General features: G+C 48.1%; 2 protein-coding genes across 2 annotated transcripts; both read right to left on the reverse strand.

Annotated features, from left to right (window-relative positions):
• Positions 1–1,615: 1,615 nt before the first annotated feature.
• LOC148163221 (cytochrome P450 2B11-like) lies at positions 1,616–7,001 on the reverse strand. The gene is made up of 4 exons (XM_088027626.1): positions 6,863–7,001; positions 5,235–5,422; positions 4,887–5,028; positions 1,616–1,806 (listed from the first exon to the last, which is right to left on the reverse strand). The coding sequence occupies exons 2-4, from the start codon at positions 5,349–5,351 to the stop codon at positions 1,616–1,618; spliced, it is 450 nt and encodes a 149-aa protein (XP_087883752.1). The 5' UTR covers positions 5,352–5,422; positions 6,863–7,001.
• Positions 6,822–12,874, reverse strand: LOC114202558 (cytochrome P450 2B11-like). Its single transcript, XM_028095828.2, has 5 exons — positions 12,704–12,874; positions 9,626–9,782; positions 9,320–9,473; positions 7,919–8,096; positions 6,822–7,004 (listed from the first exon to the last, which is right to left on the reverse strand). Exons 1-5 carry the CDS (start codon positions 12,872–12,874, stop codon positions 6,822–6,824), a joined length of 843 nt encoding a protein of 280 aa, XP_027951629.2.
• Positions 12,875–17,280: the final 4,406 nt, after the last annotated feature.

Raw genomic sequence — 17,280 nt, forward strand, 5'->3', positions numbered from 1 at the left:
CATTGCATCATGAGGGACTGAGAATAGCTCGAAGGCAGAATTGGTGCATCCTGTGTTCTTTGGGAACAGGGATTTGTTCTGGGCATCAGAAGAAAGTGAGATATGAAGAAAAAGACAAGGTCTGATGGGGGAAGGCTAGCTCCATGTTGGACGCATTTGGGGTTGCCTGATTCAACCATTCATTCATTCATTCATTCCTCAACAAATATTTTGCCTTCTCGGAGCTGGCATGGTAGTGAAGAAGTTCTCACCTTCCAGAAAGATCCCTAGTGATCTGACAATAAATGGGTCTCACATAAAATAGCATGGATCACCATCTGACTAGGGGATGTCAGGCTTTGGATGTTTGAGTGTCAGGGGGATTGAAGGGCACTATCAGGGAATCCAAGGCACCAGTTTAGAATCATGCACCTCAGGTGGCCGTGGGCCAAGAGCGCCCTTACAAGAGGGAAGCACTAGGGAAAGTCAGTGAGAATGAAGACAGCAGTGTACAGCAATGGTCTACAATGTGGGTGAATCTCAAAAATATTATGCTGAATGAAAGAAGCCAGACACAACAGAGCACATATTGCATGATTCCATTTACATGAAAATACACAGAATAAGCAAAGCCCTAGAGACCAGAAGCAGACTGGTTGTTGCCAGGGGCTGAGGGGAAGGGGGAATGGAGAGTGACTGCTAATGGGTACAGGGTTTTATTCTTCGGGGATGAGAATGTTTGGAACTAGTTAGTGGTGGTGGTTGTACACCGTTGTGAATGAACTCAATGCCACTAAATTATACACTTTAAAATGCTTAGTTTTATGTTATATGAATTTCACCATAATTTTAAAATATATTGCGGGGGGTGGGGGCATTGGGTGAAGAATTTGAGTTTGAGAGCCAGGGAGACAGAGTATGAATCTTGCTCCTCCACTCCCAGCCATATGACCTGGGACAACTGATGCCAGTCCTTGGCCTTTGTATACTCATCTGTAAAATGGGCACAATCATTATACCCACCCCATGGAAATACTGGAAGGAGGATTCAAGTGAGATCATGTTTGCACAGATCATGGAGCACAAAGAGTTGCTACATGGAGGTGGTGGTAGTTCTATTTTTTTAAAAGATTTTTATTTATTTATTCGTGAGAGAGAGAGGCAGAGGGAGAAGCAGGCTCCCAAGGAGCAGGGAGCCCGATGAGGGACTCGATCCCAGGACTCTGGGATCATGACCTGAGCCGAAGGCAGACGCTTAACCATCTGAGCCACCCAGGCGCCCGGAGGTGGTGGTAGTTCTGAGGAAGGGGGAAGTCACTGGGTGTAGCTGCGGCTTGAGAGGCAGAACTGAGCCAAGTCTCCTCTCTTCGCCCCCAGCTTTTATATATACACCACATCCGGAACTCTGTTAACAAAGGAAAGAAAACACTTGCACGAGTCTTTACAAGAGCTGCAGAATGATGGACAGAGATGAGGTGGCAGAGAGGACTTTCCCAGGGAGGTGGCACCCAGGAAGGGAAGGTTGCTGGTTGGCAGTGGGTCTCTCAGTGACAGGAAGACCCAGAGAGAGGCAAGGAGCTGTTCTCTGCAGAAGTGGGGATACTTCATGATCCTGGAATCCTTTGACCCCCTTCCTTCAGCATTCTCTATGAGCCAGAAAGCTGATCTGGTACACTGGGGGCAGTTTGCCCACACCATTCTCCTGGGGTGTGACGTCAATGTCCTCAGGGGCCACAGGGCTGGCCACAGAGAAGTTCTGGAGGATGGTGATGAAGAAGAGGAATAATTCCATGCGGGCGATGCCTTCACCAAGACAAATGCGCTTCCCTGTGGGCACAGAAGATCGCCAATATGGGCACAGAGCCAATGCACATCCTTTGCCCTCTCACAGCCCAAATCCAGACATCTGTGTCCATTGCAACAGATTTGTATGGGACTGGCCTTTAACCTGCAATTCAGGGTGGAATTTTAGGGGTTCCTGGGCCCTCTGAAACCAGGTGCAAACATTTGGGTGGATGGGCCTTGCACATCTTTTTTCCAGGAGAGAGTTTGTAGCTACTGTTAGATTTCCAGAGGGTTCAGTGGCCCCCAGAGAATAAAGACACATTTCTGGTTGTGTGTGTGTGTGTGTGTGTGTGTGTGTGTGTGTCTGTCTGTCTGCCTCCACTGTGTAGGTATGTGCACATTTCTGACATTTTTAATGTCTTTCATTTCTAATATGGGGAGAATAGTACCCATCAAATAGGGCTATTGTGAGGTTAAAGAAATTAATAATTATAAAAATTCTTAGACTAGCTGTACTAAGGATACTATAGGTGGTTATTGCTTTGTGTTTCTTTCTGGGTGTGTGTGGTGGGGAGTGTGTGTGTCTGGGAAGAGTGTGTGTGTGGTAGGGAATGCATGTGTGGAGGGGCGTGTGTGTGGTGGGAAGTGTTTGTCTCTGTGTATGTGGCATGGATTGTGTGTGTGGGCAGTGTGTATGTGGGGGGGAGTGTGCATGTATGTGGCAGGGAGTGTGTGCGGTGGGGAACTGTGGGGCAGGAGTGTAGGGAGGAGGGTGTGTGGTAGGGAGTATGTGTGTGGCAGGGAATGTGGGGGGTAGCGAAGGGGGACAGTGTGTGTGTGTGTCTCTGTGTGTGTGTGGTGGGGAGTGTGAAGGTGTGGGGGGAGTGTGTGGGGGGGATTGTGAGGGTGTGGGGAGAGTGTGTGGTGGGGATTATGAGGGTGTGTGGGGAGTGTGTGTGGGGGGGGATTGTGAGGGTGTGGGGGAGATTGTGTGGTGGGGAGTGTGAGGGTGTGTGGGGAGTGTGTGTGGGGGGGATTGTGAGGGTGTGGGGGGGATTGTGTGGTGGGGAGTGTGAGGGTGTGTGGGGAGTGTGTGTGGGGGGGATTGTGAGGGTGTGGGGGGGATTGTGTGGTGGGGAGTGTGAGGGTGTGTGGGGAGTGTGTGTGTGGTGGGGATTGTGAGCGTGTGGGGGGTAAGGTGTGTGGGGGGGATTGTGAGGGTGTGGGGGATTGTGAGAATGTGGGGGGAATGTGTGTGGCAGGGAGTGTGTGTGTGATAGGGGTGTGGGGGTGTATCTGATACCGTGTGTTTGTCCATCTCTGGGTTGTCATCTTATCTCAGTCTGAGATACATGGGCTTCAAGAGTTTTGGGAAAAAACCTAACTGCACATAAAATGGTGAATGGGACTGGCGTCTATGAGAGGGCAGTCTCTGGCTTCCAGTAGACCCTCAGATGTGTGAGCCCCCCCGGTAGGTTATAGAGCATGGGCTTGATGGGAAATGAGGACACAGGGAGTGGAAACCTCAGGCAGAGACGCTGAAAACCTCCTCCTTTACTTCAGGGGCTCTTGATCTGCAAGCTGACCACCTTGGAAAGGCCATTCCAGACATTTCCTAGACTTTTCATTGGGCCTGCGTGGAGGTTTCTGGGGGGAAGTGTCCACATCTTTTTGGCACATCAGAAGTTAGGAAATAAGAACTTAGGAATACTCAGGGCAGGGCTTGGGGCTAGTTCTCCTGCAACTGGTTCTGCAACCCAGTTCTCTCCTGAACAGCCTGACCCTACTCTCTCCCTCCCACCTTGTCTTCTTCATCCTTGGAGCTGTCCACTGGGACACCTTCGCTATCCTTTTGGCTCTAACATCTTTTTGCCTTGGTTTGTCTTTCTTTCCTGCCATGGTGATCTTGGCTCAGTCTTTTGCTCTGTCTGTACCTTGTCTCCTTCCTCTTTTGCTCACCTTCTCCAATTTTAAACTCCCTGTCGTTGTCCATTTGCATCTGATTCCATCTGAAACTCTCCCTCTCCCCTTTTCTGTCTCTCTCTCTTCTTCCTCACTCTAATGTCTCATGCTCACTCTCTTTCTGTCGCTATGTCCCCTGTCACTGTCTCCCTCTATGTCTCTCATTGTCCCTCTCTGTGTCTCTCACTCTTTCTTTGTCTGTCTGTCTCTTTCCTTCTTGCTCTACATGTCTGCCTTGATTCCGCGGTCCTTTCTCCCAAAGGATGAGGACCCTGGACATTGGGGTTGTCTCTGGATGGGGCCAAAAGGTGGAGAATGGGGATAGAGACAAGTCAGAGCATGTCAAGACCCTCCCTGGTTCCCAGCAGGTTAAATCCAAACATCCCCCAGCTTTCATGGCCCTCCAGCTGAGCTCTTCGCCCTGGTCCCCTTCTGTAATCTATACTCCAGGCTCCCATTGTTCATCTAGTTTCTCAAATATGCCTCCACCTTCAGGCTTTGACCTTGCTGTTCCCTCTGCCTGGACCACTCTTTCTAGAGGCCAATTGATATCCATCCTTGACATCTTAGCTTAGAAGCCAGTGCTTCAGGGAAACTTTTCCTCACTGAATCAAGAGTAGTCAGTCCTTCCTATTTTGTGTTCCCAAAGCCCCTTTAGAGCATTTATCACAATTATGATTCATTGTAATAATAATGACCACTTCTGTGAGCACTTACTTTGTGGCAAGCAGTTCTAAGCACATTGCAAGCATTGATTAATTTAATTAGGTACTATTTTGTGGCCAAATGATAAATGCCCATCTTCCCTGCTGGACTGTAAATTTCCCAGGGCAGGAACCATGTCTCCACATGACTTGTCCAGTGCATTATTTTCAGCCCCCCATAGAGCACTGAGCTCAGAGTAGTGCCCAACAGATATTTTATACCAAGGTATAGAGAGGTTAAAATATTTTCCCACGGTCCAGCTTACCAAAATGTGCCTTTGGGACATGATCTTACTTCTTAAGCCCCTTCTAGGGTTCCAGTGAAGATGGAGCAGATTAAAGCAGGTAAAGCAACTGGCATATACTAATAGCTCAATAAGCAAAGATCTCTCCTTGATGGTCTCACGGAGGGGGTGGCACCTGCACTCTGGGGAAGGGAGTGCAGGCCTGGCTTACCTATGGAGAAGGGGATAAAAGCTTTATTCTTCTTCAGTGACCCATTGGCATCCAGAAAGCGGTCAGGGTTGAAGATTTCTGGTTTTTCAAAGTAACGTGGATCATTGAGAGCCGAGTGCAGGATGGGAAATACTTCAGTGCCCTGAGGGAGGGTGACAAGGTCAAGATATTGCCATTCCCTTCCTCAGTCCACCCCTTAAAAAACAAAAACAAAAACAAGAGGGACCTAGTGATAAAACCAGACCAAACCAAAACAAAACAAAAAATTAGAAAAATAGGTCAAGTCCAGAGATTAAGAGAATGCAGATGGGCCACACAAGAGAGATGTGGGAGCCCAGCTGGCCTCACCTTGGGAATGATGTACCCTCTGAAGTTAGTGTCTTTGGTGACATTTTGGGGCACACCAATCGGGATGAGGTCCCCGAATCTCTGAATCTCATGGATGACTGCATCAGTGTATGGCATTTTGGCTCAGTCATCAAGGGATGGAAGGCGGTGTGGGCCAATCACCTGGTCAATCTCTTTGTGGATTCTCTCTGCACAGATGAGTGGGGCCAGGGAACCTCATTTTAAAAAGACATTTCAGCAGGGACATTTCTTTCTATGGACCAGTGAACCAGGGAAAACATAATAAATGGTTAGGTCATTGACACCTCTCAGAGCAACCAGCCTGAGGAAGGGGTGGAGGGGGAAGCAAGAATTCTCACCTTTTGAAATCTACTGAATGCTATGACTTCTCCCCATGGGTCACAGGTAAACACACCCACACACACACCACAATTTTGCATAGAATTTCAGATTAAGAACTCAAGGCTATAAGCCTGCCAAAATTCTCCCTCTAAAAGGAGTCGAAAATGAACTAATAATTATTGTGTGTGCGTTATAGATAGCACACTGTGCTAGGTCCTCAGGAATATAACAATGAAATAGATCAACAGATTAACCCACGAAAAACTGGATAAATAAATGAATACGTAAATCAATCAACTTGTGAATGGAAAGATTGATGAATGGAAGAGCATTAATGAATGCATGTATGTATTTCTCAATATGTGAATTAATGAATCATTAATCATTGATTAATAAATGGCCCATAGACAAATAAATGAACCTGATTAACCAACAAATCACATAAATGGATGGCTGGCTAGATCTATAGAGGAATAAGTAAATAATTTAATGAAGGAATAGTAAATAAAGGAATGGATGGATGGATTGAATGATAAGTCAATAAATCAGTGATGAATAACTGAGTGAATTAATAAATGAATAATAGATGGATGAAGGATGGAGTGAAGGAATGATGGAAGGGGCGCCTGGGTGGCTCAGTTGGTTAAGGATCTGCCTTTGGCACTGGTCATGATCCGGGGAACCTGGGGATCAAGCCCCACATCAGGTTCTCTGCTCAGGAGGGAGTTTACTTCTCCCTCGGCCCCTCACCCTGCTCTGGTGCACTCTCTCTCTCTCAAATAAATAAAATAAAATCTTTTTTTTTTAAGAAAGAACGATGGAAGAATTAAGGAATGAAATCTAGTTCATAAGACAGATGGATACGTGCATGAACGAATGAGCCAATGAATCAATGACAAATACTTCATTCGAGTAATCACTGTTTCAAAAGATCAACAGATGAATCAATGAATCCAAATAAAGAATGGAAGTTTATGTCGTTGGATTAAACATTGATGAAAGAATCTGAGTGTACAGGTTAATTAATAAGTAAAAGGATGCATGGGTGAGTGGATGGATCAGTCTGCCTTTAAGTGATGGGAGGAAACAGTGGGAGAACACACTCACAGATTGTTCATCCATCCACCCACAAGACTGACTTAGGGGCTCATTCAATACCTGCAGTGGTCCTCGTGTAAGAGATGAACACTGCCTCTCTCATTTGGGAAGGACACCAGGCCCAACCCCCTGCAGCCCCAAAAGCGGTCAGAAGATCCCCCCTCCATGGGCTGACCCCGCCCACCCACATTTGATGTGGGGGTATTTGAGCAGGAGCAGGAATCCATAGCGGAGCGTGGTGCTGGTGGTCTCCCTGCCGGCCAAGAAGAGCGACAGCGCGGTGTAGATGAGGTTCTGCTGGTGGAACTCGCTGCGGGGGTCGGCCTTCTCCTGAATCCATAGGGAAGCAGGGGGGCTTTGATGCACACTCGTCCCTCGTCCCTCCCTCGGGGCGCCCTCCGCAGCTTTCCAGATTTTTGGAGCAGACCCTCCAGTAGGAGGTCATAGGAATTTGTATTTGTGAGGGTCCTACGCACGCATCTGACATCTATTCCTGGTTAAGAACTATAGACAGGCATAGCGCTCTTAAGTTTAATTTCTTTTCTATTTTTTTTTAAGAGAGGGAGAGAGAAGCGGGGGAGGAGCAGAAGGCGAGGGAGAAAGAGAATCGTAAGTAGGCTCCATGCTCTGAGCGAAGCCTGAGGTGGGGTTCCATCTCACATCCCTGAGATCAGGACCTGAGCTGAAATCAAGAGTTGGAGACTTAAACAACTGAGCCACCCAGGTGCTCCTGCAGTTTAATTTTTTAAACTTAATATACAATTGGGGTATTTCCAGGTTCGTTGAGAAAGAGAAACTATACTATTTTGTTTTAAAAGCGGAGCATATTACTTTATAATCTGGGAGACATTTAAAAAAAAAACAGAAAGAGGAAGGAGAAATGGCAAAAACAAAGAAATGTCATTCCTTATTTTCATGTGTCCTTTGAATTGTTTCAAGCAAGAGGCTTTGCCAAAGACAGAGGTGAAGGTTTGGAGAAATCAGGGACAGAAGAGGAGAGAGCCTGACAGTCTGACACATATTCTGTCCCCCTGTCTCTTCATCTTTGCTTGGTCATACTAGGTTCTCCAGTTCCTGTCTCCCATCCCTCCCTCCCGCCCCCCAGCACTCAGTGTCCCTGGCTCAGTGTCTCCGTCCCTCTCCGTTGTCTTTGCCCCACCTTCCGGCCTGAAGTTGCATTGCTGGGGCCCCAAAGCAGATTGCCCGTCTCCTCAGCCCTAGATGCCCACCTCATGCCCACCCACCTGCACCGTCTCCCTGACCTGGCTGGAGAAGGAGCTGATGAGCATGAAGGACTGGTAGAACAGGTCCAGCAGCTGCAGGAACTCAGGGTCTCTGTAGCCAAAGCGTTTTCCAAAGACAATGGAACAGATGATGTTAGAGGTCATGGAGTGGAAGAAGAAGGTGGGGTCCTGGAGGGCTCTTAGGAGGAGGAGGCACAAGTCATGGGACACAGACTCAAACAGACACCTTGGGAGCATTTGGCTACCACCCCATGTCTGCATGTCTGCCCTCCCTCGCCCAGTGACGGTAAAGAAGGGACAGGAACAGCTAACATGCACCAGCCCGGATGATGTGCCAGGCCCTATTCTAAGCCCTGCGTGTATTATTTTCTTAAATTCCCACCACAACCCTGGGAGGAGAGTGCCATTCTGTTATTATTTCCATCTTATAGATGGGCAGAGAGGTGGAGTAACTTGACCAGGGTTCCCCAGCTCCTCATCCCTGGGGTCGGGATTCAGACCCAGGGGCTGTGGGGGTAGTCCCTCTCTGGTCTCAGCTCTGACCCTGGGAACCAGGAGTTAAGTCCCAGAGGCAGAGGGGTGCAGAGCGGGTGATCAGTCAATCACATGCGCAAATTAAAAAGCTCTGCTCTCCTTATCCCTTGTCTGTCACTCCCCCTTCATCTCTTCTCTCCACCTCTAGGGCTCTCTGGTGTCCAGAGAATTGTTCTGTACTTGCTAGTTGATGTCTGTATACATCCTGGTCTCCCTGACTGTGTGCCCAGGAGAAACATGTCATCAGCCTCTCTCTGCGAGTCTCACCTGTCCATCTGCTCTTGTTCCCTCAGCAGACCCTCCCCTGAGCCTGTCTGTCTGCCTGTCTCATTTTCGCTGCCTTGGTTTCTTTCTGCCTATCTCAGGCTCTTCCAGTCTCTCTCCGTCTTGGTCTCTCCATCTCTGCCTCTTTCTCCTTCCCTGTCTCTCCATTTGAGTCACTCTGTTTCTTCCGGTCTGTCTTCTTAGTCCTCTGTCCCTATTCCTCTATTGCTCCCTATGTCTCTGTTTCTCCCTCCCAGCCTCTACATCTATGTCTCAAAATATCTCTTATAGAAGGACCCAGACATCTTTATGTCCCCTTTCTCTCTTTGCCTTCTTTTTATAAGTCCTGTTTTCGCCTTTGATAGATACAATTAATCCATGAGTTGGTTTCCCTGAATCCAAGTAAATAGCGTGCTAATATCTAAGTTTATGCCTTTGAGTTATTCTCGACACTATACACCCCACACCTCTTCCGGCTCCCCGTGTTCCTCTCCTACTCATCTCTGTCTGTCCCTCTGTCTGCTGATCTCTCGGGATCATTCTCTACCTCTACCTCTCTTTCTCTACCCACAGGTATCCCATGCACCCTGCATTCCCCGGGACTCACCCTGGGTTTTCCCTAGCTCCTCCACCAGACACTGAGCCTCCTCCTGAATCCGCTCCTCCACACTCTGCTTCCCCATCCCGAAGTCCCTCGTGGTAGCCGGAGAGAATCGGTGAAGGGTCTTCCAACGTTCCCCATTCGCAAAGACCACACCTGGGGGCGTAGGGAAGGCATGGGTTGCTGAGGAGATTGGAAGGGGGCTCTGGGTCCCTCAGCACCCCCTCATCTTCTCTTCCCGGATCCCTCCTCCCCAATTCCCCTTGTCCATTATTCCCCTCCAGCTGCCTTTGAGGCCCTTACCATACCCTGGAAGACTGGCTCTACTATAGCAATTTTCCCCCGGCCAGAGAAGGTCTCAGCCTGGTCCCCCAGGGCCTCCCGTATGGCCTTTATCCCACATAGCATGACCACGGGCCTTGGCCCCAGGTACACCGTGAAGACATCCCCGTACTGCCCTCGGAACTGTGAAGCATATCCACACCCAGGGTTGCTATTAGTCCATATGCACCAATGCGGCCATCCCAGTTGTTAAACCATAAAGACACTTATGTATAAATTGATCTTGCTGCCCCCAAGACCCTCCACCCCAGGCTGCCTTTCCCCTTCCCAGGACCCAGCAACTAAAGGATTAACCCATGACCCAGCCAGGCTCTGCATGATTGGTGCCCTAAGCAGTACAGATGGTTACTATCTCTCAATCCTGCCCATACCTCTGAGTCTAGCCAGATCTCCCCAGCATTGAAACCGAAGGGTCATCCTCCTTGTGACCCGACATCAACCTGCTGTCTGCCTCCTGACTTTATTTCCCCACAGAACTGCCCTGAACCACCCGCTGGGCAGACACGAAGGGAAAACAATGGCTTCTGGGATGATCATGAAATCTGAGGAATCATAACATCAGTGCCGCCACTTGCAAAACTGCTCGGTGCTGGGGACACCTGGGTGGCTCAGTCGTTAAGCATCTGCCTTCGGCTCAGGTCATGATCCCAGGGTCCTGGGATTGAGCCCCGCATCAGGCTCCCTGCTCAGCCGGGAGCCTGTTTCTCCCTCTCCCACTCCCCCTGCTTGTGTTCCCTCTCTCACTGTGTCTCTCTCTGTCAAATAGATAAATAAAATCTTAAAAAAAAAAACTGCTCAGTGGTATTTACTGAAACTAAACACATGTATACTCAGTGACCCAGCAGCCGCACCACCAGATGCACGCCCAGCAAAAATGTGCACATAGGTTCACCAAAATACAAACAAGAAGATTCCTGGAAGCTCGGCAACACAGATGGAGGATAAATATATAGTGATATAGTCATGCCGTGGAATACTATGTAGCAATTAAAAAGAACGGGCTCAAGATGTCCATCGACAGATGAATGGATAAAGAAGATGTGGTGTATATATACAATGGAATATTATGCAGCCATCAAAAGGAAGGAGATCTTGCCATTTGCAACGATGTGGATGGAACTGGAGGGTGTTCTGCTGAGCGAAATAAGTCAATCAGAGAAAGACATGTATCATATGACCTCACTGATATGAGGAATTCTTAATCTTAGGAAACAAACCGAGGGTTGCTGGAGTGATGGGGTGGGGTGGGAGGGATGGGGTGGCTGGGTGATAGACAGTGGGGAGGGTATGTGCTATGGTGGGCGCTGTGAATTGTGCAAGACTGTTGAATCACAGATCTGTACCTCTGAAACAAATAATGCAATATATGTTAAGAAAAAAAGAAGAAGAAGAAGAAGATAGCATGAGGGGAAGAATGAAGGGGGGGAAATCGGAGGGGGAGATGAACCATGAGGGACGATGGACTCTGAAAAACAAACTGAGGGTTCTAGAGGGGAGGGGGTGGGGGATGGGTTAGCCTGGTGATGGGTGTTAAAGAGGGCACGTTCTGCGTGGAGCACTGGGTGTTATGAACAAACAATGAATCATGGAACACTACATCAAAAACTAATGATGTAATGTATGGTGACTAACATAACAATAACAAAATTTAAAGGAAAAAAAAAGAACGGGCTCTGCAGCCAACAACATGAATGAAACTCAACAGGCATAGTGTTGAGTGAAAGCACTCAGACACAAAAGTGTCCACAGGTCATAATTCTATTTATTTATTTAATTTATTTTAGAGAGAGAGCACACAAGCAGGAGGGAGTGGGGGAGGAAGGGCGGGGCAGAGGGAGAGAGAGAGAGATGATCTTAAGCAAGCTCCATGCCCAGAGTGGAGCCCGACGGGGGAGGGGGGTGTTCTATCTTACAACCTTGAGATCAAGAGTCCGATGCCCAAAATACTGAGCCACCCAGGCGTCCCCGGTCATAATTCTATTTATATGAAGCCAGGATAGTAGGAGGGTGGCGACTGGAAGGGGGTTCCTGGGGACAGAATGTGTTGTTATTTACCTGTATGTCAATTACATGAGTAGGCTCCTTTGAGAGAATTCACTGAGCTGAACACTTAGGGTTTGTGCACTTTCAGGGGTGATGCTAAACCTCAGTAACAGTTGACTTAAAATCATAAAAAAGTTAAGGGGCGCCTGGGTGGCTCAGTCGTTAGGCGTCTGCCTTCGGCTCAGGTCATGATTCCAGGGCCCTGGGATCGAGCCCCATGTCGGGCTCCCTGCTCGGCGGGAAGCCTGCTTCTCCCTCTCGCACTCCCCCTGCTTGTGTCCCCTCTCTCGCTGTGTCTCTCTCTGTCAAATAAATAAATAAAATCTTTTTTAAAAAAAATAATAAAAATAAAAGCAAAAGGATGGCAAGGCCAAGATTCAGGAGCGTGGTCGCCATGGGGCGAGGGGTGGACCCAGGAGAATGGGGCAGCTGGAAGTTCCTGTTGGTCGTCCAGTTCCTCTGTTGGGAAATCGGTTCGTGGGTGTGGACAACATTATTAATAAATAAATGGATCATCAAGCAAGAAATCATGCTGGAAAGCAGTGATCCGGGGCCTGGTAAATACTCCAGCGTTAGCTATTACAGCTCATTCATGGTCATTATTGCTAAGCACTCTGTGCCTGGCCTCCTGTGTCCTCCTCACAGCTCTTCCTCCCGACACCGACACCGGCACCAACCTGAGCCAGACTGACCTCTTTTTTTAGCAGAGGAGAGACCTATTTGATTGGTGGCGCCGCCCGTTTTCTTTTGTTCTCTCAGCGCCCCGCAGGCACCCGAGGGGTGGTTGGAGAATGAAATTCTACACCATGGTTCACATCCAGACACATCTTCAAACCCACTTGCCCGCTCCAGAGACAGTGCCCACACACTTCGACTGAGCAGCATCCCGCATGCTGCACCTCCATGCCCCCTCCTCACCCCACACCCATGCCTTCTGGGGGGTGATCTCCAAGCATGGAGGCAGGGATCCCCCCTCAGATCCCATCCAATCTGCATCTCACCCTGAGGAAGGATTTGAGTAAGCCACTTCTGTCCATCCGAAGAAGGTTCCCCAAGAAAGGCAGAGGATGGGGGCCTGGCGGCAGGCGGCCATAGGCCTTCGGGTGGCCCCTGGCCAACAGAAGCAAGAGTCCCGTGAGGAGAGCAAGGAGGAGAAGGGCGCTGAGCTCCATGACTTGGTCTGGCCGCCTTCCTCCCAACTGCCGCCTTGAGCTGGGACTTTTATCCCGAACCTGCCTCCCCACCATGTTATGTAACTTCATCCCCAGCCCGCCTCTCCTCTCATCAAGCCAGGAGTGTGAACTTGAAAGAAAGAGTGGTACTGACAGACCCATACTTCCTGATTGGGCAACCCTATGTGTTGGCAGAGACAATGTGGTAACAATTCCAAAGTCCACAAGAGTATGTGTGTAGCGCTCATGTTGTATTTATCCTGCAGGCACAGGTCAGCATGCACTGTCCACTTGTGTGCATAAGCTAGCATGTGTGCGTTTAAGATTTTATACGTGAAGCGGTGTTTGCATTGCGTGAATGTGCAGATGTGTTTCTGTGTATGAGTCTGCATGAGGTCGTGTATATATTTTTGCATGTGTATGGGCTTATATGTATTTATGTGGCTTCATATACGAGGGTGTGTTTGCATTTGGGTGGTGGTGGTGGTGTGTGTCCCTGTGCATGGGTCCGTGTGTGCCGGCGTGTTTGGGCATCCCCCAGTCCCTGTCTGCGGGGCCGTCAGGTGCTCCGTGTCTACCTCCAACCCTCTATCCTTCACCCTCCCTTGGCATCTGCCACAGATGGGAGTGATGGGGCAAAAGGACAGTGGGGGTGGGGGGGGGAGAGACACAGAACTGGTGAGACTCAGAGGTGCAGAGAGAGAGAGACTGAGGCCACACAGGTGCAGCATTCAGGCCCCCTGGCTCTCTGATTGCTCTGAGTAGGGCCAGGCACTTCTCTCTCTGCCTCCAACTCCCGTAGGACATTTCTCTGACCCTCTCTTTGTGACTGTCTCTCTCTTGCTATCCCTCTCTGTCTCGGTGTCTCTGTTTCTGCCTTTAGACTCTGAGCTCGACGAGCACAGAGACTGGGTCCATGTTGGCGGATGTCCCCTGGGCTCCTGTCTGTCTCCATCATAGCACCGGACCTCTGGCAGGCTCAGTCCCGTATTTCGCCCAGTGTGTGAATGAATGTGGCCACATTCACCAGTCGTGCCCTGGGCCTGGCTTTCCACCTCTCTCTGTCTCTCTCCTTTAAAAGGAAATGAGGCTGGGGGGGGGTGCGGGGGAGGCAGCGCCTGAGTGGCTCAGTTGATTAAGCATCTGACTCTTGATTTCAGTTCAGGTCATAATCTCAGAGTCATGATATGGAGCCCCACGTCATCGGGCTCCGCACTTAGCGGGGAGTCTGCTTGAGATTCTCTGTCTCCCTCTGCCCCTCTGCACTGTGCGCACACTCTCGCTCTCTAAAGTCAATCAATCTTCAAAAGGGAATGGGGAGCGATGAGGTAGCAACAATCTTGCAATGTTGGGTAAACCCTTTGCAGAACCCAGGACTCTGACCCCAGCAATTGACTCATACCTCTCTGACCCAGGAGAAAAGGACTGATAGTCCTGATATTTTGAATTCAGGGGTGGAACCTGCACTTTTCTGACCTGGGAGAGGTGTCAGCATGGACTTTCCTGACCCAAGCCCTGGCTCCTGCTGTATCCTAAGATCTGACACTGAGCTTGGGCTCATTCCAGCTCCAGCAAATACTGATGGGGACCCATGAAGTGCTCTACACAGAGTCACTCACTCAATCCTCACCCTTTGAGGTAAGTATGGCTGTTATCCCCACTTTATACATGGGGAGAGCAAGGCACAGAGTGGTTTAGAGTGTTACCCAAAGTCACACAGCAGGTTGGAGCTGTTCAATATGGTAGCCACTTGCCACATGCAACTATTAAGCACTCAAAATATGGCTAGTGGAAAATGTGAAATTTAATTTTAAGTAGAAATGGAGACTCAATTCAGTTCTTGGAAAACTTCTCAGTACATTTGGAACAACTTGGGTATGTGAATCTACTTTTTCAGTTACGTATTTCATGAAATCTCAACACAGATCAAGTATTTCTGAAGAAAAGTCAAAGTCTCAACAAAGATGTTCTGTAAGTGCAAAGTACACACCAGATTACAAAGATTTATAATGAGAAGAGGATATGCCAAGAGGCAGAGAGGCCAAGAAATAGATGAGGACTGTAATATGGGGATGGAGGCAGAGAAAGGGAGGGGAAAAGGGAGACAGCAAGAGAACAGAACAAGAGAGGCAGAAATACAAAGACACAGGGACAGGGCCTGTGGGGGGCGCAAGCAGAGCTGGCTAAGTGAAAAGAGCTGGTTTTCATATGTAAAAGTATGCTTACTTTTTTTTTCCATTTTTAATAGCTTTCCTGAGGTATAACTGACATACGATAAAGCTGCATGTAAAGTACAACTTAATCGATTCTGAAATATTGCACACCTGGGAAACCATCATCACGAACAAGATGATGAACATAACAATCACCCTGAAAGTTTTCTCACGGCCTTTAGTGAGGCCTCTCTTCCCGTTTTTAATCATCCCCTCCTTTGACAACCACTGATCTGTTTTTTGTCACTAAAGATTAGCTTGTACTCTTCTCAATTTTATGTGAAGGGGAGTCATGTGGTATGCACTATTTTTTGCCTGTCTTCTTTCCACTCTGTATCATTATTTTAAAGTTTGGGGTAAGCTGAATAGTGGCCTCCCAAATATGTCCTTGTTCTAATCCCCATAACCTGTGAATGCTACCTAATATGGTAGAAGGGATTTTGTAGATGGGATTAAATTAAAGACCATCAAGTGAGGAGTAGGCCCATGCTATAATCAGTTGGCCAATTATAAGGCGGCCAAGTACATAACTCACCACCCATCATCACTCATCATCAGGGAAATGCCGATCAAAACTACAGTGACATATCACCTCACACCTGTTAGGATGGATGTTATTACAAAGACAAGAAACAGGGGTGCCTGGCTGGCTCAGTTGGTGGAGCATGCGACTCTTGATCTTGGGGTTGTGAGTTTGAGCCCCACATTGGGTATAGAAATTACTTAAAAAAAAAAAAGACAAGAAACAACAAGTGCTGGTGAAGGTGTGGAGAAAAGGGAATTCTTGTGTACCACTGACGAGAATGTAAGTTGGTGCAGCCAGTGTGGAAAACAGTACGGAGTTTCCTCCAAATATTAAAATAGAACTACCCAACTAACAAATGGAACTATCCAACTAACCCAAGCAGGAGCTTGCTCGGTCCACTCCACACATCGTCCTGGTATTATAGTACTTCCAGGAAAGGTGCATCCCTCCCCTCAGGGGCAATACTAATGGTGCAAAAAGCAAAAAAAAAAAAGAACTACCATAGGATCCAACAACTGCACTTCTGGATATTTATCTGAAGAAAGTGAAAACACTAACTCCAAAAGATATCTGAACACACACACACACACACACCCCGTTTATTGCAGCATTATCTACAACAGCCAAACACGGAAGTACTCTGCCGTTGCATGCAGTAGTATATAGTACCATGGTACTATATATTTACAGGTGTAAATTACTCAGGTCAAATTGGTTGATAGTGTTGTTCACTGCTACTATATCCTGGTTGAGTTTCCACCCACTTGTTCTATAAGTTATTAAAAGAGAGGTAATCAAATCTCTGAGTATAACTGGGATTTGTCTATGCCCCCTTGCAGTTTTGTTTTTGCTTAATGTATTTTGAAGCTTAGTTATCAAGCCCATACACTTTTGTACTTCTGAGTCACCCCACATGCATGGGAGTGAGGCAAGGTCAATGCTTTATCTGAGTTTGAAAGTCAAAGCTTCACCCCATATGCCTCTAACCCAGGAGGAGGGGACTGACAATCCAGACACCTGGAATTCAGGGGTGGAACCTGTACTTTCCTAACATTAGAGAGGTGCCACTGTGGACTTTCCTGACCAGAGGTCTTGACTCCTGCTGTGCTGTGTGATCTAGCACTGAGCTTGGGGCCTCATTCCAGCCCCAGGAGTCACTAATGGCAAGGCATGAAGGGCTTCACACAGAGTAACTCACTTAATCCTCACCCCCTCAGGTAGGTATTGCTGTTATCCCCATTTTATAGATGGGGAGAGTGAAACCCAGAGAGGTTAAGACCATGCCCAAGGTAGCACAGCACTCTAGAAGTATGAATCAGGTATCAAATCCAGTCTTGTTGCAGAACATGCTATTCAACTACTTCATTCTACTGCCTTTCTGAGAGAGACACAGAGACACAGAGACACAGAGAGAGATAGCAGATGGTGAGAGGCAGAAGAGGACAGTAAATTCTGGGGAAAAGGGATTCTTTGGAAAAATAATCCAGGGAGAGACTGGATTGAACAAAGACAAACTGGTTCCTTTCTTGCAGGACTTCTCAGGGCCTTTAGAATGCTAATTTGCACTAATGACCCAGCAAAAGGGGAGGAGGGTTGACAGCAGCTGCTCAGCACATCTGACTTCATTTTTTTCTTTCTTTCCCTCCTTTTTTTTTTTTGAAGACCCA

This window comes from Eumetopias jubatus, unplaced genomic scaffold (genome assembly GCF_037043125.1).
Source record: "Eumetopias jubatus isolate StellerSeaLion01/CBP00866 unplaced genomic scaffold, mEumJub1_p1.0 scaffold_10, whole genome shotgun sequence".
Lineage (NCBI taxonomy): Eukaryota > Metazoa > Chordata > Mammalia > Carnivora > Otariidae > Eumetopias > Eumetopias jubatus.

Excerpts from the sequence above, each read along its gene's own strand:
- LOC148163221 (XM_088027626.1), bottom strand. The coding sequence starts at position 5,351 with ATGCCATACACTGATGCAGTCATCCATGAGATTCAGAGATTCGGGGAC. Across the intron at positions 5,029-5,234 it reads GAGGGTACATCATTCCCAAG|GGCACTGAAGTATTTCCCAT; the intron begins GTGAGGCCAGCT and ends ACCCTCCCTCAG. Across the intron at positions 1,807-4,886 it reads TTTTATCCCCTTCTCCATAG|GGAAGCGCATTTGTCTTGGT; the intron begins GTAAGCCAGGCC and ends CTGTGCCCACAG.
- LOC114202558 (XM_028095828.2), bottom strand. The coding sequence starts at position 12,874 with ATGGAGCTCAGCGCCCTTCTCCTCCTTGCTCTCCTCACGGGACTCTTG. Across the intron at positions 9,474-9,625 it reads AGTAGAGCCAGTCTTCCAGG|GTGTGGTCTTTGCGAATGGG; the intron begins GTATGGTAAGGG and ends CTACGCCCCCAG. Across the intron at positions 8,097-9,319 it reads CTAGGGAAAACCCAGGGTGA|AGCCCTCCAGGACCCCACCT; the intron begins GTCCCGGGGAAT and ends CCTCCTCCTAAG.